This window comes from Filicampus tigris, chromosome 5 (genome assembly GCF_054856515.1).
Source record: "Filicampus tigris isolate MCC_2025a chromosome 5, RoL_Ftig_1.0, whole genome shotgun sequence".
NCBI classification, from domain to species: Eukaryota; Metazoa; Chordata; class Actinopteri; order Syngnathiformes; family Syngnathidae; genus Filicampus; species Filicampus tigris.
Window position 1 is genome coordinate 1275591 of NC_141221.1, and position 26477 is coordinate 1302067.

A 26477-nucleotide genomic window follows, 5' to 3' on the forward strand; every position below is an offset into this window, starting at 1 on the left:
TTCTATATTCTAAACCTTACGGACCTCCAGCAGGATTATGGTTTATGGGTTAAGATATATTTTTTTTTTATTTAAAAAAAAAAAAAAGAACCGGTATCTATGGAGAACACTGTTAAGTTAGACATATTTGTACAGCTAACAAAGCACTTCCTGTTTGATGCTATTATTGAGGAAAGCAGAGCGTAGCACTTCCAGTGTGGGAATAGGCTGCTGACTAAAGCCTGGTTCACACGGCAGGATTTGAAAATTGTCGGCCGACTTGCAAACTCGGAGAGACCCCACACGTGACTAGAAAAAAAAAAAATCAAAGAATCAGGCGTATTACAATTTTGAACATGTACCGTGTGCGGTGTGCGGATCAACGCATCACACACCAACCACATTCATTCACAGGTATTCTCACGTCAGACGGAAAATCTCGCAAAAGCCTTCGAGATTAAACGAGACTTTGGAGTGAACAAACATGGCCGATGAAAAGGCAGAAGTGGTCGTGTCTTGACGGAAGAAAACACAAGCAACATGACCAAGAGTCTCCTGTGCTCGTATCCTGATAAAACGCATAGATTTATTTGTCTTACAATTTTTTTTCCCCAATACATGAGTGTCAATTAAACACCAATTTAACGGAGGCTGACTGCATTTTGTTTTGGGTGTAATTCTCCTGCCGACCACTAGATGCCAGCACACCATTTAGTTTGTAAATTTGACTAAAGAAGAATGAAAACAGAAAATGTTTCAGCTCAGAAAGTCTATCCTCTTTAGTCCAGCTTTTTACACCTACAGAAAGCTGCAGCTAAGTTAAGTTTGTTAGTTTTGGGGAGAATTTGTTTCAAGATATTATATCGTCGCTGTCCAGTTAAAAACACTTTTCATTTATGGCGTTTCCGCCTTACAGACATCCTATTAACGTGAAATTGTTTTTTCTAAATGACAAAATTGGACACATGTTTTTCACAGGAGAGCGACGACATGCTTGAATGTGTTTGTTTTAAAAATGTATTTCAAGACCTGCAAATAAAAATATCTGTACCGTAAATGCTACAAAAAGATGCCCAGTGTGTATTTAAATTGGGTATTTCTATATTGTGGATTTCATTCACATACTGCGGGGATGGTCTGGAATGCGCAGTGATTACTTAGTGGACACTACATAATGCAGTTATTCCTGACCAGCAAAATCAAGAAATCTAGGTAAGAAACTTGTCCTTGCCTTAGAATTGACTGTTGTTGTTTTTTGTAACTACCAACTTGAATCCAACCGTGTGTTTGCAGCATCACAAATCCTAAAATCCTAGTAAAGATAATCCAAATCAGACAAAAATTGGGCAGCAATGTAAGCAGAATCTGGATTTGACATGTTAGCTGTCATGGATGTGGATTATTTACTATCTCGATCCAATTATTTTAGCTATTAAGATTTTAGATGGCCACCCGAGTGTTGGTATGCCTCGGAGTGCTTCCGTTTTGTGTGTTTAGTAGATCCACTCTCAGTGGATGTGTGTTTAAACAGCCTTTAAATGCGCACACACGTCGTTCATCACTCAGGGAGTTCATGACTGCTGCACTTTCTTAAGCAAACGACTATATTTTTTCTAGGTTTTTTCCGTTTATTGAAATATATTTCAAGTTCCTTGTTTTTTTTCCCCCCTCCATCACTCTGCAATTACCGCCAGGCACTCGTGGTCCTCTCCAAAAAGTCCATTTCCTGTGCACGCACGGAGGAAGTCGTCTCATTAATGACACCCTCCGAGCGCCTCGGTTTTGGTCTCAAAGTGAAATGACGCTCGTCCGTCGCCAGCCTGCTAATTACACTCTGACACGTAGCTGACAAGGACGCCGAGTGACAAGCGCCCTTTTAGAGCGGCCCGCTCGCGTCAAATTATTTCTCTCTGCGAAGAGAGTGAAAAAATAAAACGCCACGAAAGCCACGGTTCGTCCCCTAAACGTCCTCTTTTAACACCTTTGTGTTAAAAACATATTGGCTCCTCATTTACATGAGAGGAACTAGGAGGTGTGGCACTTTCCCTTTTTGAATTCAGCCCCCGAAACCTGTTTTACTTAGCAAGTTTGGTAAAACTATCATGAGTAGACCCACAAAAAATTCTCAGGAAGTCATACATGCAAAGGCGAGTCTGTTCAGACCAAACTCTTCGAGAGATTTTTTGAAAATTCAGATCCGGGGCCTGTTTTACTTTTCAAAATTAGGTTTAGTAGACATTGTCCATCATGAGTAGACCCATCAAAAAGTGTCAAGCTCCATTTTGGTTTGACGCAACCATTTTAGGGTTGTTTTGGCCATTTCCAATTTTCCATTTCCCTTCCAAGCACAATCTCCTCCTTGAAAGTTTTGTCACATTCAGCCAATTGATCCAGTTTCATTTGGCAACATGAATTTTGGTCGAAATGTCTTTCAGGAGTAGAAAAAATCTCAAAAAACTAATCAAGGAAGTCTGCCATTTAGGGGCAATTTTGGCCATTTCCACAGCTCATTCAAAAACAAAACCATCAAGAGAGTTTTTGAAAATCCAGAAGCTCATTTGGAATTTTGTCAGCGTGTCTATAATGAGTAGACCTGCAAAAACGTCTGAAGAAGCAGAACAATACAGGAGCGTTTTTTTTTAAGTTTAAAAGAGTCTGTCTTTTTGTCATTTTGGTTTCTTCCAGGACGGTAGTCTTCAAAGAAAAACTCTTCCCAATGAGTTTCTGATAATGGAGCTCCGAAAGATGGTTTCCCTTAGCAACATCAATTTAGGCACATATCCATCACTAGTACACCCAAAGGAAACAAAAAATCCTGGGGAAGCCATGTCCAAAAAGGAAGTCAGTGCACATTTCCGGGTCATGTCCAGGGAGTGAAAATACAAACTCTTCCCGAGGACATTTTTGAAATTCAGTTTCACTAAGCAACATGAGATTAGGCAGACGTGTCGATCATGAGTGGACCAGCAAAAAAGTCGGCTAAAAAGACAAAAAGTCAGCCATTTTTAATTGAAGTAACCATTTTACATTCCTTCCAGGCCATCTTCAGTGGGCCAAAAGCCCTTTCACACAAACATAGGAAGGAATGTGTATAATGAGTCCACCCACAAAAAAAAAGTCCCAAGAAGCATTACTCGAAAACATACAGGAAGTCAGCCATTTTGGTTTGAAGCTCACATTTAAGGATTATTTGACCTTTCCTGGTAGTCCCATAAGATTACATGTGAAAGTGATTACATTTTACGAAAAATGCCAGCGTATTTGGACAAAAATGACTTCAACTGAACAGCCTCTCATGCAAAAAATGAAGGCAATACGATGATATGACCTAGCCGTGCGTTGTTAAAGTCACTTTGAATTGATTGATTTTCATTAATGAGACTTCCTGCGTCTTTCAAGTTTTGACGGTGCGTTCAAGGTCAAGGACGTTATCGTTCAGCTGACTCGTGCGCACACACGCACACACACACACACACACACACCCATACACGCTACTTACGATTGCGCATGCTGAGGCGAGCATAGCGCTTAGCAACATGGCTAGCACCGGCAGACCATGTGCTGGGGTGTTAATCACACCTATGTGCATTAGCACCTCTCTCACACACATTCAAACACACACACACGCACACACGCAACTGCTTATAGCGGAAGTGAAAGACCTTTTTATTCCCAAACAATAACCCCCTCTAACATCTCAAAAGAGTAGGCGCACCCTCTCTAACCTGCGCACAGCCTTAAAACATAATCAAAACATGACTATTCAATGTAGATTAAGCTGAATGGATATATCTAATGAGGGGGGGGGTGTGCGCATCACACATTGGAAATTCTTGTTTTAATATGTGACGTCACAAGAGAAGAGGTGCAACCCATTAAAAAAAAGGGCGGGGGGGGGTGTGGGGGGATAAAGCCTGTTCATCGCTGAAATGAAAGGAGGAGTGTGTGCACCACACACCCTGGCTGATGAGTCCTTACACCTGCCTTTTCTGTTTTGGCAAAGGGGTAGATGCACTCTTTCCCCCAAGCACAGATCTTCAAAAATGACAAGATAGAAGAAAATATTGCAGATGGACGGTGGCAGGCTTATTGAAAAGCAGCCTGACTTATTGCACGTACCAGAAAAGGCCACAGTACATGAATTCATTTGAGAGACCAACGGAGGGGGTGCACGCATTATTCATTGCTAACCCATGATTTAGGATGTGACCTTACACCAGTCTTTTCCAAACGATTGAATCCATGCACCGCCTCATTATCACAAAAGAGTTGGCGCACCCGCTCTGCGTGACACCCCCTGAAAAAAAAGCCTAAATAAAGTACGTTTATAAACATCAAAAGAGGGGTGAGCACACCTCGCTTTATACTAATCTCATCCCACACACACGCACCCCCTTGGAGATCGTATTAAAGTAAGCGCACTGACTCTTCCACACACAATCTAAAACAAAATAATGCAAACAACAAGACAAGTCACTTCACGTAATCAATGTGAAGTATTTTGTCTTGCTGCCTGCATGATTAGAATCGCAAAAGAACTGACGCACCCCCTCTAGCCTGCGCGCACCCTGAAAAAATATCAAAATCAAACCTGTTTACCACCTTTAAAAACGCTCAATCATGCCAACAGTAAATCAATCACACCAAAAGAGCGCATCAGAGGAGGGTGGTGCGCACCACTCTTGGAGAATAGTGTGCCTTTACGCCGCTAAATTGACCCGTTTTGGTTGTGGAAGTGTAGCCGGCCTTTCTGCAAAATGATATATGATATATACAGTACATGGACTCAACATGAGAGGACATTTGAGATTCAATTTCACAGAGCGACAACGGCTTTCATTTACATTTACACTCGCCATTGGTCACGCACGAACGCACGCACGCATACGCGCACGCGCGCACTGAGAGGCTTCTCTGTACTTCAGCTACACAACAGTCCCAAAGCCCTCTACTGCCATCCAGTGGCCAGTCAACAGTCAAGTCTCACCACTTCACTGGCACCTTTAAAGGAGCTTGTTTTTACATGCGGGAATATAGACTATATAGAAATATAGAAAAGCATATCGACCACAACCGATTAACCGTTGAACTAATAATCAATATGTGTGCTTTTTAATGCTTCTGATTTGTCCCGATACTTTTGTCCACGCAGTGCACAGTGGATTTGGTGTTCCGTGCAGCGCTATGTGGGTGCATGTCACGCTTGAGTGTGTGTGTGTGTGTGCGTTCGTGCGTGTGGGAGTTTACTGTTTGTGTGTGTGTGTGTGTGTAGATTGGCATGCAGAGAGAGTGCAGCAGCGCAAAACAAAGCACAAACACACACACACGCACACGCAAATGGGGATGGAGGTGTGTGTGCGACATGTGAATGAAAGATAGAGGCGGAAATTGAAATTCAGGTATTTTTCTTCCGTGTGAGTGTGTTTGTACCGTGAATTCCATATTAGAGGGCGCCATTACGCCCCAGAGACAAGGAAGGAAATAGAATTAATCTGTTCATTTTCCTGATCATTTTAAAATGACGCACCCATCTTCAACGTCCCGATTGACCGGGCGCAATTTTTAATGTGTGATTTTAATCTTGCGCACCTCCGTTGATGACACTCAAACATTTTGGAATCCCTTCTCAAGCTATGCACCTTCTTCAACATCCCAACAATGTTGGCGCACCCCCAGCCCTGAATACGCCCTAAAAAAATGCGAACGTGTCCTTTCAATATCTCGCACCTCCTTCGAGGGCATTCACGCACCGTTTTTGGGAAATTGCTGTCTATTGTAGATCATGTGTTGCCCAATTTTTTAGGATACACCTCCTTCAACATCCCTAATGACTGGGCACATCTCTTCTTCCTCTCACATCATGAAAATATTGCAATGTTCATGTGCAATTTTAATCTTTGCACCACATTTGAAAACGCTTGCCAGTTTGAGAATCCCCGTGCAAGGTTCTTGGTCAGCTTTTCCAGAGACCTTTGGAGCAGCGCACCCCACTCCAAAATTTACGACAGAGTTGGTGCCCCCAACCTCCCCCACAAACATCCTTAAAAATAGTGCAAACGTGCATGACAAAAATCGGACAAATCACTTCTCCTGGATCACGCAGAGAGACATCAAATGAGGGGGTGAGCTAGTAAGTGACAACATCCAAAACAAATCAGCGCACCCCTCCTTTAATGTAAATGCTGAATCTCAAATTTTGAGTGATCCTTTTGGTGGGTTTTTACAGTATTCAGTACAGTTAAGTCCAAATTTAGTGTAGTACCACTTTGTGCCACAAGATGCCTGGCAGCACTGAGTTATACTGAATGTAATTAAGCGCAAAAAGAAGTTGTCTCCATGCGCTGTTTGTATGTGCTGCTGCTCCGTGTGTGTCAGCGCGTCTATAGAGTTTTGTAGCATCGAGATATTCGAAATGATATGGTTTGGTTGAACATTTTGTTGTTGAAAGGCAAAATGTTCGATTCTCTTTTGTTGTCCGCCTTTTTGTATGTGTTGCTGCTCTGTGTGCTAGAGGAACGGCTGTTGCGAAGGCTTAGAGTTGCCGTAACATCTAGGCTAATTTCATTCAGCCCATCGATGGTGATCTGCATTATAGGTTAGCATTATGCTAATGGGATTTTATGGTTCGGTTGAACATTTTGCTCTTTAAATATGCAATGTTTAATTTAAAGTTCTACGTGCCAGTAAACTTCAAGTGCGAGTGACCAAAAAAACAGCTTGAAGCAAGCAGGGGAGTCCTCTTTTCCTTTCCTCAAAGTGATGTTATAGGCTAGTCTCCCATTCCTTGACAGTGAGAGTGACAAAAGGCCCTTGGGAATTCTTTCAAACGTGTCTTTTATTCAATCTAAGTATTTATTAATGTATTTAATTTTAATGTTTACATGTGGGCTGGAAACCACTTTTACGACATAACGTCTCACTTTTATCTGTTGCGGGTGGGCCTGGAAACGATGCGTAATTAATGCCGATGATCAAACACACTCCTGCTCTGACTATGTATTGGAAGGCAAAAGCGAAGGCAAACCTGCACGGCTTGAATGATTCAAAAGCGACTTATCATTCGGGAGGGGAAAAAAGATCAACACAAGACCGAAGACACGTGCGTACCAAGACCGACGGCGGACAAAAACGCACGCCCGAGCGGGGGGGGGGGGGGGGGGGGGGGGAATAAAATCAGACAAAAGCCAAGTGCTGAAGCGTTCATGCGAAACTCATCTCCCCACTTTGTTGACAGCCTGTGACCTGCATCGCAGGCGCACACGCACACACACAAGCAGCATACAAATGTTTAACCAAAAGAGCGTGGACACACATGCACAATAAATAACAAAGAGCAAATATTTAGTACAACCAAACCAAACAAAGCTGCAGGCACACATGCATAATGTTGTAGTTTGCTGCATTTTGCCCAAAGTCTCCACTTGGATAAAATTGCGTTTACATGTAGTCAACATTCGGGTTAAGGTCAAAAAACAAAGACATGCGTGAAGGGGCAGAGGTACGCCCGCGTTTGAATAAACTGATTGCAACCGTCCTATTCCGATAGCGTATATTCGGCTTCTAAAGGGAGTAAGCCAGCCATGATATTCTACTCCACAAACTCCACGTTTCTGTCTTTTGCCCCGGGTTTTGCCTTCAAAATGAATGTCGCGTCATTCCTTATTATTGATGATGACAAACATAGAGTTAACTTACCCTGGTCCTGTGCTTTAACGCTCTACAGACGCCACTTTGTTGCACTTTGCCCTCAACCTCCTCTTGGATAAAACTGCTGCATCACTGAACAATGACAAAAATACATTTGAGGATACAAACTGGAAATGACAGAAATCACAGATGCTGTAATTCGCTTACCCTCTTGCTCTGGAAGCTGTTTTGTCATACTCCGCAATCTCCACTTTGCTGCAGAAATGATTCTTGCCGCCCACAGTCTCTTCTCAAATATTTGTTGCATCATTGTAACAAAGAAACACGTTAAGGTTTCCCAATTGCTGTTATACTCCCCAATCTCGACTTTGCTGGACTTTCCCCTCAGTCTCCTGTAGGATAAAATTGCTGCATTGTTTGAGAATTCAAGGCTAGAAAATGAAAAAAAAAGTACAAATGCTAATGTTAGCCTCACCTGTTGGTCTCCATTTGCCCTCAGTCTCCTCTTGGATAAAGTTGCTCTATTATTTCAGAATACAAGGCTAGCAAAAACATAAACACATCACGTTAGCCTCATCTGTTGGTGCACCTTTAGCACCAGAGACCGCACTCCAGAGTCTCCACTTTGTTGCATCGTTCCCTTAGTCTCCTGTGAAATAAAATAATGGTTGTAAGTAGACAATTAAGACCCTGGTTCTTCTCCATGATTTATTCGTGTCCAGTTCCACGTGATAGGTTAAATGTTTGTTTTTTGCTGTTTCCCTCATCACTGCCTGTTAACCACGGTGCGCCAAGTAGGGCATTAAACAGCTGCATCCCCGCCCCGTTAAAGCCTTCAGGTGCATTTCTGCTTGACTCCTCGCCTCGCGTAAGGACTCGATGCCACAGCGAAAGTGAGCAGACGCAAAAGCGCATCAAGAGCGTGACCATCTTCAAGATCGCAGCTTTGTTGACGGCAGCCCGCAGCGTTGCTTTCATGTGTGATGAGTGGTCGCAACCTCACCTGAAGCGGTGCGCAGACGGCTAAGGTTTTTAGAGAAGGTGCACAGGTGCGCTTGAAGTCATGAGGAGATGAAATGAGATGAGTGGGAATGGGCACATGGGGCTTTTCTTCACCCAACCATGGATGACCTCTTTGTAGTTATTATCCAGTAGTACTAAAAGAGGCTTGAAACCCTACTTTGGATCGCTATCCTTTGTTTGACACTCGAACGTGAAGACCAAACCATGACTACAAGCTGAGCTTGGTTTCAAATCGGCATTTGACACCATAACTTTAGATTAAAACGCACATTTGAAACCTTCTCCCTAACCGATCTTGAAACCCTAATGTGGAGCCCTAATTCTACTTTGTGACTATTTTTTGGGCCGTTCAGCACAGACCAGTACGTACCCAATTATGCTTCAAAATAGAACGCTCATGATACACTGTATATTAAAAAAAAAAAGAATTATCGCACGTCGTCGTCACTCCCCTTCAAAGCGCTTTGCTTAATTATGAACACACAAACACACACACACACACACACAAAGAAGTAGTCCTTATTATTCTCACTTTTCTTGTCTTTTTCGTGACACCCTCTTATTTTTTTTTCTTCCTCCAGACAGTGACTTGCTGTTTTCTTGGTCTGTTTTGGTGCTTTGATCAAAGTGCATCATTGTCAAAACGGATCATCCCCAACACAAGTCTTATCATTAGTGGCTTCATTTGCATGTTTGGGGTTGTTTCATATTACTTGTTTTCAGCAACGGCTGATCATCGGCCAGTGCACAGCGCAGAGCAGGACAGCATATTCTGACTATTCTCCGAATTCTGACTTTAAAGTGAGAATTCTGATTGTATAATGTATGTAGAATAAAGTCAGAGTTCTGAGATAAAAGTCAGAATCTTGCCAACCTATTTATTCCCCCCCACTGGCATTAATAATCTTCCGTAGTGAGACAATGTGTGTTTCTTATTTTTTTGCTTCGTGGACGTGACAGTCGGCATTAGCTTCGACGGCTAATCAGCGGCGTCACTCGCTAATAGGCTCACACAGAGCAAGGGGCATAATTGGCTGTGATTGCGTGGCACTCTCACGCTGATTAGCGCGTCGCTAACGGAGAGATGACGACAACGCAAACAAAGGCAAACTGAGGCTTTTATTAAGCTCACGCTGTTTAGCTCGTAATGCTAATAAGAATTAGCATCGGTGGAGGGAAATAACCATGTACAAATACAGTGTTACTGTCCCATTTTCAGGTATTTCTACTTTGAAGCCAGATTTGGTTATTTGAGGAAAAGCCTGTCACTGTTTCGGTGAAGTTCTTTCAATAACCAAATATGCCACAATATGGCGTCAAAAGGCCTGTTGAAAACAAAGTAGTGCTTTGGCGCCATCATGTTGAAGAGACCTTATGTTGTGCATGTTGTTGCTGCATGTGTACACACATTTGATCTCATTAGCTGTCGTGGTCATCAAATTTTATCAGTTGGATTTTAAATGGACTGTAACGATTTCCGTGCGGCACGTGAATCAAGTCAACATCAAGTGGTTGGAGCGCGACACGTGTCGGCGTGCGTGGTGTCATTTGAGAAAATGTCATGACATTTTGACCAAATAGACGTTCTTCCTCCCACCGCTCGTCTACCAGAAGACGTCGACATCATTTATCCTCGCATGCAAATGCTGCGTAGGCGGCGCCAAGACCCCAGACGCATCATCGACGAGAAATATTCACTATATGTATATACTACCTACATTATAATGACGACCTACGTGGCATAAAACTCTGCAAAGTGGAGAATCAGCGTCATCAACTTTAGTAACAGACCCCCCCCATCAAAAAACGCTGCATGATTTCTTAAAGAAAAAAACTGTAGTGAGTCCAAATAAAATAACAGAGAATTTAAAGAATATACACAGGTTTTATAAAGTGTAAGTATTGTATTGTAGAATTATTGTACTTGTAGTATGTTGTACTTAATGTGTGTCTTTAAGGGGTGGTGGCCAAGTAAGTCACAATAGGAGCAGGAGCAGGTTGTGTGTGAGCGTCCTGGCGTGAGTTGTGGCCTACAGCAGCTCCTTGTGAGTGCTTTCTTTTTGCATTTGCGTGATTGAGCACTGATCCCATTGCCACAAAAGATCATCAACTCTTATTAAGTTGTTTTCCGCATTTCAGCCCCCAAAGCCCGTTTCACTTAACAACATAAGATTTGGATGTATTTGTCATGTGTAAACCAACAAAAAAGTCTCATGAAGCTATGTCCGAAAAGACAAAGGAATTCAGCCATTTGGCCTTTTAAAATATCTGTACGAAAAAAAACCATACCATACTCCTAGAAGATTTGTCAAATTTGTACCATTGCAAAGTTTGATGACTCGTCATAAAACATCATCAAGAAGGAGTCCTGTAATTGTGGTTTAAAGTGCCAATTTGGTGTTATTTTGTTCATTTTCAGCCTTCAAACAAAAACACATAGTGCTCCTATATGATTTGTCATACTGCTACCAAATATAAACCACTTACACTACAGTTGTGTGACACTAAATTTTGGAAAATGTACATTTTTGTGTGGACCGCCTATGGCAGCAAATTTTGATTTTTTTTTTTTTTTTTTGACAATTCAGCCCCGGAAACAGTTTTCACTTAGCAAAACGACATTTGAAAGATGTGTCTATCATGAGTAGACCCACAACAAAATCTCAAGATGATGCTTGAGAACGCACGGGAAGTCAGCCATACTGTTTTGAAGCAGTCATCTTTAAGGGGAAATCAACCCAAACAAGTTTTTCCAAGAATATGTTCCCAGCAGGCCCACTAGTTCAAACACGTCATTCTGATCGATATTGCGTCTGGGGAATAAGAGTTAATCCATCCGTTTTTTGGCCATCTCAGAGGCGGCCATTTTGTCACGCGACTGCTCACAACGACCAATCACGGTTAAACTTCAGAAAACAGGTCAACCGTGATTGGTTGTTATCTGAGCCCCGAGCAGTCATGATGTCATTTTCAGTCGACAGAAGTGAAAAAATGGACGATCCCAGAGAGCGAGATTTTTTCGAAAAAAGTCAAAATCTCACTGTCCAAGTTTCTTTTTTTGTGTATAATTTCAACATAGAAACACGTTTAAAAAGTTAACTGACAAGATTGCTTGAATACAGAAACTGTTTTGGCACTCAAGTATCAACACTTTTCTCGCCTGCATGATTTTTTTTTGCCAAGAAACCCATCCAAGCCCGCCACTCTCGCACGCACACACACGTAAGCACGCGCACTTACACACGTGGGGGGGGGGGGGGGGACAAATGACTCACAGTATGGGCGGAGGCGTCGAGTTTAGGTGTGAACATGCAAATGACAGGCGTGTGCGCCTTCTGTTTTCTCGGCGCTATGAATAAAACATGAGCTACTTGAAGCACTCCCGAGGATTCCGACAGTGTGCATATACTGTGTGACATTATCAGGCGTATTTATACATTTTTACACTTCCTATTATGCTTTAATGACTTCGGGACAAAAAGTATTTTGGGGCTGACACTAGTTGCTGACGCGTGCAGTGGTCCAATTAAAAGGACAACTCCAACCACTGTGACAATGTCTTTTTTTCCTTTAGAAAAAAATACTGATAATGGAAGTCAGTAATCTTACAAATAAAAGTAGTATTTTGAAAGGTAGTGGTAATCGAAAAAACAAAAGGTGCATTTTTTTTTTTGTGAGAGAAATAATTTTACAAGCCGAAAGTTGTATTATTGAGGGGAAAAAATATGAATTTTGTCAAATTTTGCACAAAAAAATGTAATCTTACAAAGAAAAAGGTTTTGCACCTTTTTTGTAGTGGCCATTTTTTTAGGGTCATTTTGGCCATTTCCATGGATCCAGGAATTCCAGGGAGTTTCTGAAAAATCAGCCTCTGAAGCCAGTTTCACTGAGCAACATGAAATTTAGAAGGCATGTCTATCAGGAGTATAAAAAAGTCACAAAAAGTCCAAAGGAGCCATGTGCAAGACCCAGAACATCTGCCATTCTTGGGTCAATTTGACCATTTCCAAGACTCCATCAAAGTCGTTCCATCCCATAACGTTTAATGGAAATATATTTCAATTTAATAGGTGGACTGGGTAGAAATTAGTAAGCAAATTAGCTGGCAATATAAGAGCCCAACGCAGATACGTCGCTTCCAAGGTTGTTTCACAAGAGAACTTGTCCTAGAGGTTTTGTCCAATTGATACCAAATTTGAACCACAGCGACTTGACAGATGTCAAGTGGACGTGTCATAGCGGCAAAGTTTGCCCGTTGGGCCCTTAACTGAGTCCACTGCAAAGGCGACGACATAGGCTACCAAGTGTCTTTGAGATGAGTCAACACATTTGCCATTGCGTTGCGTTTACATGACATTTTAGGTGTCGCCCGTGCACTCGCCGTGACAAATGTGTCGAGAATTTCGACACTGAGAAGTGGGATCGCCATTACGCTCGACGGCGGCCTGACATTTAAGTCAAACGTAGGACGCAGTAAATCGCCTGGAAGAAAGACACTAAAAGAGGACAAGAAAGATGAAACGTTGGCAAAAAAAAATTTAAATAAAAGGTGCACTAAATGGCATCACATGACGACACGGACGTGTTCGATTGCGTGTGTGTGTGTGTGTGTGTGTGTGTGTGTGTGGAGTGTGTGTGGGGGTGCGTGGGTGGGTGTGTGTGTGTGTGTGTGTTGTGGCTGCCAGGGAGACGCAGGTGCTGTGTTTGGAGCACCATCGCCCTTGGAGACTGTTCAAACCACCCAGGACAAAAAAGAACATTTGAGAAAAAAAAACGACAACCTTTCCACTCTATTTTTATTACTAGTCACTACCCTCCCAGCACTTTTTACTACACTTATATTTATTTGATTTCAAAAAGTTGACTTTTTTCCAGGCCAAAGCCTAATTGTGTGCATGAAGCATCATCTAGTGGCCAGCCTGATGCACTACTGCAAGTTCTTCACTGCTGCCAGTGGTTTTTCATTGCTTATGGTTTTAAAATTGACATGTAAGACAACTACATTATTAAAAAAATGCTTTCGTTGAAAACTGCACATTGTAGAGTGGCCTCTTCTGTGGTCAATAAGGCACACCTGTGGAATAATCATGCTGTCCATTCGGCATTTTGATATCCCACACCTGTGAGATGTATGGATTCTCTCCGAGAAATAATACCGAGTTATAAACAATATTTGCGCGAAATGGACCTCTTGTGTAAGTTAAAAAAGTCTTAAATCTTAGTTCAGCTCATGAAAGATGGGAAGAAAACCAAAAGTGTTACGTTTCAATTTTTGTTCAGTGTAGTAATATGGGACTAGCATTATTAGAGAGAACAACTAGCTCGAAATGGTAAATGGTGTGCACTATATTTACATCAAATATTGGCTGGCCAAAGAGCTTTACACACACAGTTTATGAAGTAAGCTTCATCTATTGAACTGTGAAGGACAGCGGGAGCACACCTGTGGCTGCCTGTCACTGCTTTAACTCCCAAAATTACAACAAAAAGGTGTACAAGTTTAAAATGACTTACCTTAACTAGAATCCCGCGTTACATTGTAGCTTCTTCCATATATATCAACAACTTTGGGGAAGATTTTCACAGTTGGTGCATTCTTTTGGTACATTGTCGGTCTGGATAAATACTATTTGACAACCTCCTATTTAACCCTACTGCAGTGAAAAATACCAATTTAAACCGTAACTCGCAAGGACTTCTCTGTAAAATGTCTTTAGTATTCAAAGCTCTTTGATACATACCGCCACCTACTGTACAGGAAGCGCAACGCATTTCCACTGTTAACGCGGTCCAAAACGGGTGTCCGTCATGACTGACGGCTGTGCACATTATTAATTATATTTGATCAGTGGTTCGTCAACTAAGCCTAAAAATGTATGTGCAAAGCAAAAGGAAACACAAATTATAAACATATTTCCATAATTTGCTCACATTTCCTGGAAAAGCATTTTCCATAATTTGCTCGAGGGAATCTTCAGGGAATCCTTCACAAAAAAACATCACTTAGGGTCGTTTTTCTCTCTCTCACTCGTTCTCTCAAGGAAGGCAACTGCCATCCAGAGCAGCTTGAAGATATCCATCGTCTGTTTTGGGGGTCGTCATGCCTTCCTCTCTCATCTTCTCTCACTCCGCGGAGTTGGGGCCAAGTGTGCTGTGGGAGATGGATTTATTTAGATGAACAAAGTAAATTATGAATCAAGGTTTGCTGGAGGTCAAAATGTTTATTTTTATAATTCATTAGCCATCCTTGTTGTTTACATTCGCCTGAAACGCTTTGAAGTCGCATATGATGACGCCACTGTGACGTAATTGTGCAACGCGCGAGACTGTCAATAAATGGTTACAAGAAATTCTCAAATATTCCAACATGACTTTGACTTCAACAGTTTTGCTATCGTGTAAAGAAAATATAATAAATAAATGACATTTATGTTTGACAGGTGGGAAATAGTTCAAATAAATGTCTCGCTGACTTAACAACGTATGCTGCTCAGTTTTTGACCTGCTCAAAAAAATCCTTACAGTAATGCTAATAAAGCTTTTAAGTTATATTTTTCACGTTAGTCAATGCTAGCAGCAAGCTAACGCGCGCATGCGTATAAATGGGAGAGGAACGTGAGCCGGAAGTGACGTTTATTTTTCGCCCTGCTGTTTCCGAGACGTTCAGGGTCTGCTGTGGATGGACGACGTACTCTCACCGACAACAGCCGCGTCTAAATGTCGCCGCCGATGCCGATCATTACCCCCGTCTTAACCTCGACTGCCACCGTCCACGAATGAAGGTAAATACTCACTGGTGGCGCGTGTCGCTCTCGCGCCACATTGTCGACGCTGTCCTGGTGCCAAGATATGTACAGCACGCACACGTTGACCGGTCAAATCGCCTCTTGCGGGTTCATGGCTGACTAGCTGACTGGTTGATTATGTTTTACAACTTAAATATTTCTCGGCTTTGTCCCGCGCATTTGTTTTTACACTCGTGTAAATAAAAAAAGTCGCTTGCCAAGCTGGAGGGCGTGGCCATACCTGCCTTGCCAGGTGAGTGACAGCTGGTGGTCACGTGGGGGGCAGCTATGTTTGGATCATCTTGCACATGCGCATACGCATGCATGGGTGCCTCAGCTGTTGCCCCAGTTGACAGACACGCCGCATAGTTTCCATGAGCTTTTCTTTTTTGGCTACCTCCTTTTCAAATAACTGCTCAAGAGCTTGTTATTGTACGTGCGTCAACACGTTATGTAAGACTTTGTGCAAACTTGTCACCTCCAGCTAACCTCGTGTCTTCTGCGGCTACGTGATCCCATGCACGACTTCAACTGCGTAACCACGTGGCGTAACGTTATTTTTGTGTACGTTATGAAAACATGACGACGCTTGAGTTTGGGGGTGGAGTATAAAGTGTTAGTTTGTCTGATTGGTTCACAGATGTCGTATGACTTTCTGGAGTTGGAGTGAAGTGGGGGGAAAAAAACAGCTGTGTTTTTTGTTTTTGTTTTTGTTGGTTAAATTGTTCATTTGGATCTGGAGTGTTAGACTGGGTCTAGGTCTACTCTGGACTGACCATCAGGCATAGCGGGCAACCTCTTCGTACATTCTAGCAGAGATGGGCACACTACCCTAGTTTTCTGGTCCGTCCTCCGTCTGCGACCTGGGTACCCTTCCGTATTGTCTTCTGACCCTGTCCGTCCTCATCCATGTAAAGCTCTTCCGTCCTTACATTTCGACAGTCCATCTCCACAAAAAAAAAAGTCTGTCCATGAGGCTGTGGGAGAGATGCCAAAGGCAGAGGTTTCATAATTCACAAACATTATTATACAGCTCATTAGCTGGCTAATTTTCTATTCACATCCACTTAGCGGCTGGGAGTATCATGAGTGGATTGAATTGTCCACAACTGTTTAAGTGTTTTGCAGCTAACACAACCACCGGCGGTCACCAGACTATTCCTTCTCTGCATTCTAGTAATTTTTGTAAACTACTTTAGTTTTCTCTGCTTTGCTTTTGAATGTTAACTGTTGTGTTTGTAAATGCTGATAAGCGTTGTCTTTGCTTGTGTGAAGCACATTGAGTTGCATTGTGTATGAAATGTGCTATAGAATTAAACTGCCTTGCCTTGTCTTTGAGGGGGTGGCCCACTGGTCCAGTAACATTGGGCGACGATATATTTGTCGAGCCCTAATTAGGACAACTTCATGAATGAGACTGTACCATTTTTTTTTCAATTGTGGTGTTGGCTATTTAAAGTGAAAAAGCCCATAATGTCGTTTATTTGTTCAATTAAGTGTTAACTAGCAGGCTACTAACTTTTTTTTTACAGTGTATAACGTTACGACTGGACCATCTGGACTGTACCATTTTTCATTCTGGAGTTGGCTAACAAAATTGAAAAAAAAATCTCAGTGAAATTTTTGTGTATTGTGTTCTGAGACGTAGCTAGGAAGCTACTTCCTGGTTTGGGGAGAATTACGTATGATGATACAATTGAATGAATGGAATGTACCATTTTTCATTCTGGAGTTTGCTAACGCAATTGAAAAAAAATCATAGTGGCGTTTTGCTACTTTCTGGTTTGGGTAGGATGATGTCTGATGATAAGATGGGAAGAATGGAATGTACCATTTTTATTAGAGAAGATTCCTAACAAAAGAGCAAATCAAATTGTAAAACCATGTTTTTGTTCATTTGATTGGGACTGAACAGTCTACTTCCTGGTTCATGGAGAATGATGTGCAATGTTACATTAAGATAGAGGGGTCAATATCATTTGAAAATTATAGTTGTCTTTGTTTGGCCGTTTTTTTTTTTTTAGATCATACGCCACTTCCTGGTTCCCGTAAAAAGGAACAGATGGCATCTAAGTGACCCGTTTTTTTTGCGATCCTAATGTCAGCACCCGAGGACATATTTGTATGCCCTTAATGAATATTGTAACTTTTTTTTTTTGATTTAAATCAACAGATTGAGCGGTATGCCAAAGGACAAATATGATCCTCCGGATCCTCGCCGATGTTACACCATCATGTCAGCCGAGGAGGCGGCTAACGGGAAGAAGTCTCAGTGGGCCGAGCTAGAGATATCTGGTTCGTGACATGTTTAAATACAACATGATATAACACTGCGAATAATGAACCGTGATATAGTGCCTCACAGCATAGTTTAAAAAAAAAAAAAAAAAAGCAAAGCCCCAAGATACAATTCATATGTGATATTTCAAGTAGTTCTTCAACAAAACAACATGAAAAGTTAAATGCAATTTGTTCGGCAGGGCGAGTGCGGAGTCTGAGTAGCTCGCTCTGGACGCTGACGCATCTGACGGCGCTCCACATCAACGACAACAACCTGACGCGCGTCCCCCCCGACATCGCCAAGCTGCCTCGTCTGGTCTACCTGAACCTGTCGTCCAATAAGCTCCGCAGCCTACCCGCAGAGCTGGGCAACATGGTCTCTCTCAGGTAGGAAGGATGCGCAAGGTAGCCCATTTCAACCATTCTTGGGTCATTTTGGACATCTCACACCACTGATGAAACAAAAATTCAATGTCCAATGTTCCATTAAAGGGGAAGTCAATCCAAGCAGTTTTTTTTTTCCCCAACAATATATTCTATGCAGGCCCTCTAGTTGAAACGAGGTGTTTTGATTAATATTGCGTTTGTGGAATATGAGTTAAACAGCAAAATCCACCCATTTTTAGACATCTCAGGGGGCGGCCATTTTGTCACTTCTGTCTACTAAAAATGACATCACAGTTGCTCAGGGCTCAGACAATGACCAATCATGGCTCAGCTTCAGAAAACAGGTGATCTATAATTATAGATATACATTTTTACGTACGTTTTTTTTTTTTATGAGCGAGCAGTTTTTCAGATAATGTTGGGGTTATTTGTGTGTATTTTTATTACCATCAATATACATCTTTGTTATAAAATTCTAACAAAAAGTCCAAGGAGCACCCAGGGCCGTCAGCATGTCTTAAAAAGTTAAATGAAAACTTAAAAAATAGCTCCATATTGTTTTCTACCGTAAATGAAGTCCTCCAAAATTTCAAAATGACAGAAAAGTTAAACTTTCACATATCTTTGTTTTGATTTCAACACATTTTTAAATTGATTTATTATCAGCCATCAGATTTTTTAAAAAGGCCGATGCCGATATTCGTCAAACCACCGAAGATCGGCATCGATAATCGGCCAGGTCGATAATGGATCCATCCAAATTTCCTGGTCTATTTTGCTAGAAAAATGCTGTGTGGTGTCATCAGGTATTGCCAAAATTGAGATAGCACTCCTGCCCATGTCAGGTTCTTCCTTTGAGAAGCGGGGGGGGGGCAAAACAAAGACATTCATTGTGGCAGAAATGAACGATCAGTGTCATGTTGCTTTTAATGTGCCAAAACTATGACCAGTAATCACCAAATTGTACGTGCACATCTGTACTCATGCCCCCTTCTTCCTCCTTTGAATCATGCAATGAGCTGGACGAATGGGAACAGTCACAAGAATCTTTTGAAAATCCAGCCCCCAAAGTCCGAGTCATGGAGCAACATGAATTTGGTAGTCATGTATATCATGAGTGGACTGTGGACACACACAAAAAAAAGTCTCAAGAGGGCCATGCCAGAAAAGACACAGAAAGGCTACTATTTAGGCTGGAACCTTTTTCGGGTTGTTTTGTCATTTCCAGTGGTCAAACTCCACTTTTTTGAACATGAAATTTGGTAGACATGTCGATGATGAGTAAACGCACAAAGAATTCTCAAGAAGTCATGCCTGAGCAAATCTGATTTTGGTTGGAAGTGGTTATGTTAGCGTCGTACGTAGACAGATGGACATTGCGAAATTGCAACCAATTTGAATTTCTCTCAGTTTGTGTGGACAGAGCACGTTGGCACAGTTTCCTGCTTTGCCATTGATGCCAAATCAGATAAAAGAGCAAAGGTCATTTTTCTCGTTTGTTTTTTTTTTTTCTTTGTTTTTCAGGGAACTGCTTTTAAACAACAACCTTTTACGAGTTCTGCCTTATGAACTTGGGAAGCTTTTCCAGTTACAAACACTGGGACTGAAAGGTCAGTCAGTCGGTCTGCTGTTTCTTCAAGTGACCTTGTTTCCGTGTAAGAGCCACTGCATTCTCTCTCGGGAATGAAAAGTCTTCTTGATGTGGCTGACTGTGGTGGTTGTTGTTGTGTTGATGTTGTTGCAGGAAACCCTCTGTCACAAGACATCCTCAACTTGTACCAAGAGCCCGACGGAACACGGAAGCTTTTAAACTACATGCTGGACAATCTAGCCGGTAAGCACAAATTGAACATTGACATTTTTACGACCAGGCTGGGCTGTGAATAGCGAAAATCCCTGATAAATTGATGCCCACTGAAATCCATTGGGGAGAAAAGAAGGTTATTTGATGCATTAGATATACAGTATTTTTTTTAATTCGGCATCCATTTAATCGTAATTGATATTTTTTTTCTGTTAAAAATCAACCTGGGCCTCAAAAAATCCATATGAATCGGGCCCTACTTTTGACTTGGCTAATCACCGCTGTGTTCGCAGTGCATCCAGAGCAACTCCCCCAAAGGCCGTGGATCACCCTGCAAGAACGCGACCAGTCGGTCCCCACAGGTTAGAAGCTGCAGGTTTGTTTTGACTTTTGGGAGGGAACCGTCATTGTGACGCCGCCGCCCGTCCTTTCCCCTGTTAGCCGCCTTCACCGTCATGTGCTACAACGTGCTGTGCGACAAGTACGCCACGCGGCAGCTGTACGGCTACTGCCCCTCGTGGGCGCTCAGCTGGGAGTACCGCAAGAAGGGCATCATGGAGGAGATCAACAGCTGCGACGCCGACATTGTCAGCCTGCAGGTGAGACGCTTGGCCGGACCTTTGCTAGCCAAAACAGCAGCACTTATGGTCTTGCTTCATGTGGAGACGGCGTCTTTCCTCAAGTTAGCATGTTTGACGTAAGCGTTTACGCAGTTGATGCGAGTTGCCTCGTCGCGTAGTTAGATGCGGAGGTGTCGGGGGGCACAGTTGATTTTGAGCCCCTCAACATGAGTGCGACAGTTGCTTTTGGCGCAAAACTGGACGTGGACGGGAACGTCTCTTGCGTGTCCCCAGGAGGTGGAGACGGAGCAGTACTACGCCTTCTTCCTGGAGACGCTGAAGTCTCGAGGCTACGACGGCTACTTTTGCCCCAAATCTCGAGCCAAGCTTGTGTCGGAACAGGAGAGGAAGCACGTGGACGGCTGCGCCGTCTTCTTCAAGACGGACAAGTGAGAGGCCCCGCCCCCCACGCCGTCGCGCTTGATTGTTTTTGTTTAGTTGAAACGATTGATGCGCGCAGGTTTACTTTGGTCCAGAAACACACGGTGGAGTTCAACCAGGTGGCCATGGCCAACTCGGAAGGATCCGAGGTGATGCTCAACAGGGTCATGACCAAGGACAATATCGGCGTGGCCGTACTGCTGGGGGTCAACAAGGACCTGTTCTTCGGGGGTAAGAAGGACCGCTTCTTACTTTGGTTTCGTGAACCCGTAGGTCGACCACTACATTTCAAGCGGGTGATTAACATTCAAGCAGCAACGTCATTCAGAAACCAGAGTTAGGAGAAGATGAATGACAAAAAAGTGACGTCAGCGTCAAGAATTAAGATGAGCGTTGTTACTTTGTTTTATTGAACCAAGATGTCATTAACATGGTTCTACACTCAGCCTATTTGGGTGGTGTGGGGTCCCTTTATATTCATGATATAATACAATACGTTTCAATGATTATTTCAAATCGTCAACCCCCTTTAAAATAAAAATACAAATTCTGATTACACAAAAGTGTGGAACTGCCAATGTGGTGTAAAGATTTTTGACTGGTAAGTACATTCAAACATATTTAAATGTTTAAATGTATTTGCAAGCATGTTCGAACGAATTTGTGAGTAGTGTGCATTTGAATGTATTTAAAGGCTCACATTTTTCTCCCGTAATGCCGCGGGCTATTAACTTACGCATGCGCAAATAAAAAAAACAATGTTTTTTTGGTTTGTTTCTTTAACATTTGGCCTACATTATACTGATAAATACTTGCAAATAATGCATTTGCTAGTCAAAAATGTTTACTCCACAATGGCAGTTACATGCTTCCAAATTATTGTATGCATTAATCATTTTATTTCAAGGGTATAATTGAATGATCTGTTGAAGTGAGGATGTAGCCGAAAGGCGGCCAGCATCCTGAGCGGATCACATTTCTCGCTGAGAACAGCACAAGAAATTAAGTTGATCATTGCAACTTTGTTTTAATTAAGCAAGGTGCGGAGTGAACAACCTTGGAAAATTGAAAATGAAAATATGCCTTTTTTGAGGGGGGGGGGGGGTGAAATGCCAAGACGGGCAACAACATTGTTAACAAAGCTTCCAATTGTTACTTTGTATTAATAGACCAAGTGCAGACAACCTTTGGAACCCATAGTAAACACATTCAAAATACATTTTCCTCTTTTGGATTTCGAGCAAAGGACTCACAAACAGCATCAGGAATGAAGTGGGGGGCCTTTGTTACTTTGTTGTAAGCACCTAAGATGAAACATTTGATGTTGTCTGCGCTCAGGCGCAAAGACGGCGCCGGCGAGACCGCTGCTGCTGGTGGCCAACGCCCACATGCACTGGGACCCCGAATACTCGGACGTGAAGCTAATCCAGACCGTCATGTTCCTGTCGGAGCTCAAGAGCATCGCCGAGAGGGCGGCGGGCGAGTCGGACGCGTCCGCCATCCCCATCGTGCTGTGCGCTGACCTCAACTCGCTGCCCGACTCAGGTAGGAACGCCGTTGTGCTGCTTTACAGTTTTTACGTTACGGCATTTGGGAACATTGTACCAAGACGTTTTTATCTTACAGGAGTGAAGATGTATTTTTGTCCGGGAAGTAATGGTATCATAAAATGTTTTTTTTTGGTATGAAGTTGTATTAACACAGGATATAAATTTGTAAAGTTGCCAGAGTAAAAAAAAAAAAGAAGAAAAAAAATACTTGTGAGGCTAATTAGTTTTTTGTGTGGCGCAGGCGTGGTGGAGTACCTGAGCAACGGGGGTGTGGCCGACAACCACAAAGACTTCAAGGAGCTGCGCTACAATGACTGCCTGAGCAACTTCAGCTGCAGCAACGGCGCCGGCAGCAACAATGGCAACGGCGCCGCCGGCCACGGCGGAGGCGGCAGCGTCACGCACAGTTTCCAGCTCAAGAGCGCCTACGACAGCCACGTCATGCCTTACACCAACTACACGTACGACTTCAAGGTAACGCCTACCTGCTTCTTTCTGCTTTGCTGCCGTGTGAAGGATCATTGGTTTGGCTTTTTCTTTTTCTTTGGCTTGTTCTTATGATGAAAGAAGTTCAACGCTCTCTTTAAAGTCATTTTTAGGTTCCGTCAATTATTTCATGTTTTGAAATTGGAGTTTGGGACGTTTTTTTCACTACTAAAATGAACAGATGTATTTATCCATATGTTATTGCTTATTTGCTTAACAATAATTAGGAAACTGAGATGATTACAGTCATAAAAGTAGAGACAACATAAAATAACATTTCAATAGAAATTTACTAACGGTATTAACATTGACTGTAGTTGCAGTTTTTATTTAACATTTTTATATTTTAAATTTTGTGATGAGCAGTGCTTTACTTTGTTTGGACTCTTTTGTGACAATTTTATTTCAAACATATATTTTTGTTTGGTTATCTTTCTTTTCTATTTAATTTTACCAATAAGGATACAAAAAAAATAACAGAGCAAATGAATAACTCATATTTGAACAATTTTTATGGTTCAAATTATAGCTCGGATTATAGTTTAAAAAATTACTGAAAAAGTTCAACTTTTTTTAAAAATTTAATTGTGTTTGAGTTGTTTTATGAACAATTCTTAACTTCTGTTTGCACCTGTGGGAAACAGTTTTGTTTCAATTCATAATTCATGAAAGAGTATGACTGATTTCACTTGTATTTTAAATTTGTCTTTTACATTTTTATTTTATATTTATGTAGCATATCTGGATAACAAAATATAGAAATGTAAGCAAAATATTAGTATAGTATGACAATTAACAGACTTTCCCTCAAAGAGACAATGTGTAGAATGTTTTGATTTTTCAATGACCATTCATTTTAAAAACCCACTATTCATTTCAACAATATGCCCCAAAAAATGCTCTATCGTATCAATGCAATTATTTTGATATAATCGTAGGTGAAGTAATCTCGAATGATACTACATAGAGCGCGCTTCCCCTACAGGAGGCTGCCATGTTTGGCTGCCATCTTTGTGCTACACATACTCGAAGCAGGCAAACTTGCTGAATTTAGGATGTTGCATTCTATTAGTTGACCACTAGATGGCACTGAATTCGACACATTGTCCTTTATTTATTTTTTTTTTCAGGGCGTGATCGACTACATCTTCTTCTCGCGCACGCACATGAGCGCGCTGGGCGTGCTGGGCCCGCTGGACGCCCACTGGCTGTCCGACAACAACCTGACGGGCTGCCCGCACCCTCACGTGCCCTCGGACCACTTCTCCCTTCTGGCCCAGCTGGAGCTGCGACCTCCGCCCCCTCCGCCCCCGTCCTCCGCCTCCTCCACGTCTTCCTCCACGCCGCCGCCACGCCAGCTCAACGGCCTCCACCTGCCCCCCATCCACAGGTAGTGCTGCTTAACCAGGTGGAGGAAGACGCCTTTATTTTTTAACACCCACCTAAAGGACCCTGTACAGTTTCATATCAAGACATCTTCTTTTGGAAGTCTTTGCCTAATGTTGCACACTGACGTTTTTTTTTTCTTTTCTCCCCTTTGTAAAAGTTCAAAACCAAATGTTGCCACAGTGACCTCGATAGTGTTTTTGAAACGTAGTTTCTTCAACAAACACTGAAATGATGTTGTTTGTCTTTGCCACGCAACACAAAATCACAGTTTGGAGACTTGGCTATTTTAGAATAAAACACTACAAGAAGTGACAACACTAAACAAAGTGTAAAAACGTGCAATAATGTTGTGAAATGGGCAGTGGATTTAAAATGTCGACAAACCGCTGTTCGAATGCCAGGTTTTTATGATAGACTGAGATAAAGGATTTCAAAAGTTTTTCCATTATTAATGTGACCGCGAACCTGTGCAACTCTATTGAAAAAAATAAAATAAAATCTACAGAGGAGCTCTCGAAAAAAATTTAACCAGCTGAACCTTTTGTTAGGGTTAATCAGAGGCACTTTAAAAGATGTCAGGTGTGTTTTGACTCCCATTTAACGTGAGCTTGAATGTGATTGGCTAAACGTCCACATCCCTATTGTAAGAGGGTGTGTGCACTTCTGCAACTGCATTATCAGAATTGTTTAGTTTCACTTCCCCTCTCAAAAAGACGAAGGCTATCTGAACACTGGTGTGTAAGCTTTTTATGTCCACTGTAAAAGGTTACAGGGATATATTTTTTTTCGAAGGAGAAAGTTGCAAAGTTGACGTTACAGTAAGTCATCTTCATCCAGGCAGAGGCCATTACGCAATGAAGTACTCTTGAATTATTTGCTTTGTTACAGACTGAAGTCCAGACCCAGACAAGATGTCTGGGCGATGATTATGTTGAGCAGGGGTCTTCAATCCTGTTCCTCGAGGGCCGGCGTCTTGCCCGTTTTCCATCTCTCCCTGCTGCAACACACCTGATTCAAATGATCGGATAATCATCAAGGTCTGCAGAAGCCGGATCAAATCAAATCAAATTTTATTTGTATAGCACTTTTCACACATAGGATGCAACTCAAAAGTGCTGTACATTAAAAATGTCAAAATGCAGCATAAAAAGAGAACCCGCTCCCGCATAGCCTCCCTCCCTCCCTCCCTCGCAGTATACACAAAGACAGACATCCACAAGCACACCTGCACTCACTCACACACCCGTACACAAACACACACACATATACCAATCCTGATCATTTGAATCAGGTGCGTTGCAGCAGGGAGAAATGGAAAACAGGCAGGACGCTAGCCCTCAAGCAACAGGATTGAAGAGCCCAAACTAGAGTAAAGTCCTAATAAGAGAATAGTCTTTTTTAAAACAAGGCAAAATGGTACGTTAATAAAATTGTATTATTCATTGTAATATTACAAGAGCATTGGTGGATTTTTCAATAAAGAAGAATAGTACAAGAATAGAATTGTTATATATTTTTTTCTAGACAAAGTTGTTCTGTTACAGGAAAAAGTCATACATTTACAAGATTGAAGAAACAAGAAAAAATCTCATAAAATGTCAAAGTCATGATATTACAACAAAAAAAGTCTTATTACGGGAAAACGAGTTGTAATATTACACGAAGAAAGAGGTGGTGTTACAAGAATATATATATATTTTTTTTTTTATCTTAATCCCCGCATGAGTCGATGCTAATGTTTGTTAATCTTCAAGAGGAAGTCAAGCCCCCAAAATTTGGGCAATATGTTCTATGCTCCTTTACTAGTCTTAACATGGCATTGTGATTAATATTGCGTTTGTGGAATATGAGTTAAGCAGCAAAATCCAGCCATTTTTGTCCATCTCATGGGGTGGACATTTTGCTGTCGACTGAAAATGACATCACAGTTACGCAGGGTCAGGTAACGACCAATCACAGCTCACCTGTTTTCTGGAGTTGAGCCTTGATTGGTCATTAACTAAGCCCTGAGCAACTATGATGTCATTTTCAGTCGACAGCAAAATGTCCACCCCCTGAGATGGACAAAAACGGCTGGATTTTGCTGCTTAACTCATATTCCACAAACGTGATATTATTCACAATGCCATAGATATTTAGACTAGTG

General features: G+C 42.0%; 1 protein-coding gene across 1 annotated transcript; it reads left to right on the top strand.

Annotated features, from left to right (window-relative positions):
* The first annotated feature begins 15287 nt into the window (after nucleotides 1–15287).
* Nucleotides 15288–26196, top strand: cnot6l (CCR4-NOT transcription complex, subunit 6-like). The gene is made up of 12 exons (XM_086029787.1): nucleotides 15288–15431; nucleotides 17608–17729; nucleotides 17915–18101; nucleotides 19626–19711; nucleotides 19846–19935; nucleotides 20199–20267; nucleotides 20347–20504; nucleotides 20760–20914; nucleotides 20986–21137; nucleotides 22245–22451; nucleotides 22698–22930; nucleotides 24073–26196. Exons 2-12 carry the CDS (start codon nucleotides 17618–17620, stop codon nucleotides 24334–24336), a joined length of 1713 nt encoding a protein of 570 aa, XP_085885913.1. The 5' UTR covers nucleotides 15288–15431; nucleotides 17608–17617; the 3' UTR covers nucleotides 24337–26196.
* Nucleotides 26197–26477: the final 281 nt, after the last annotated feature.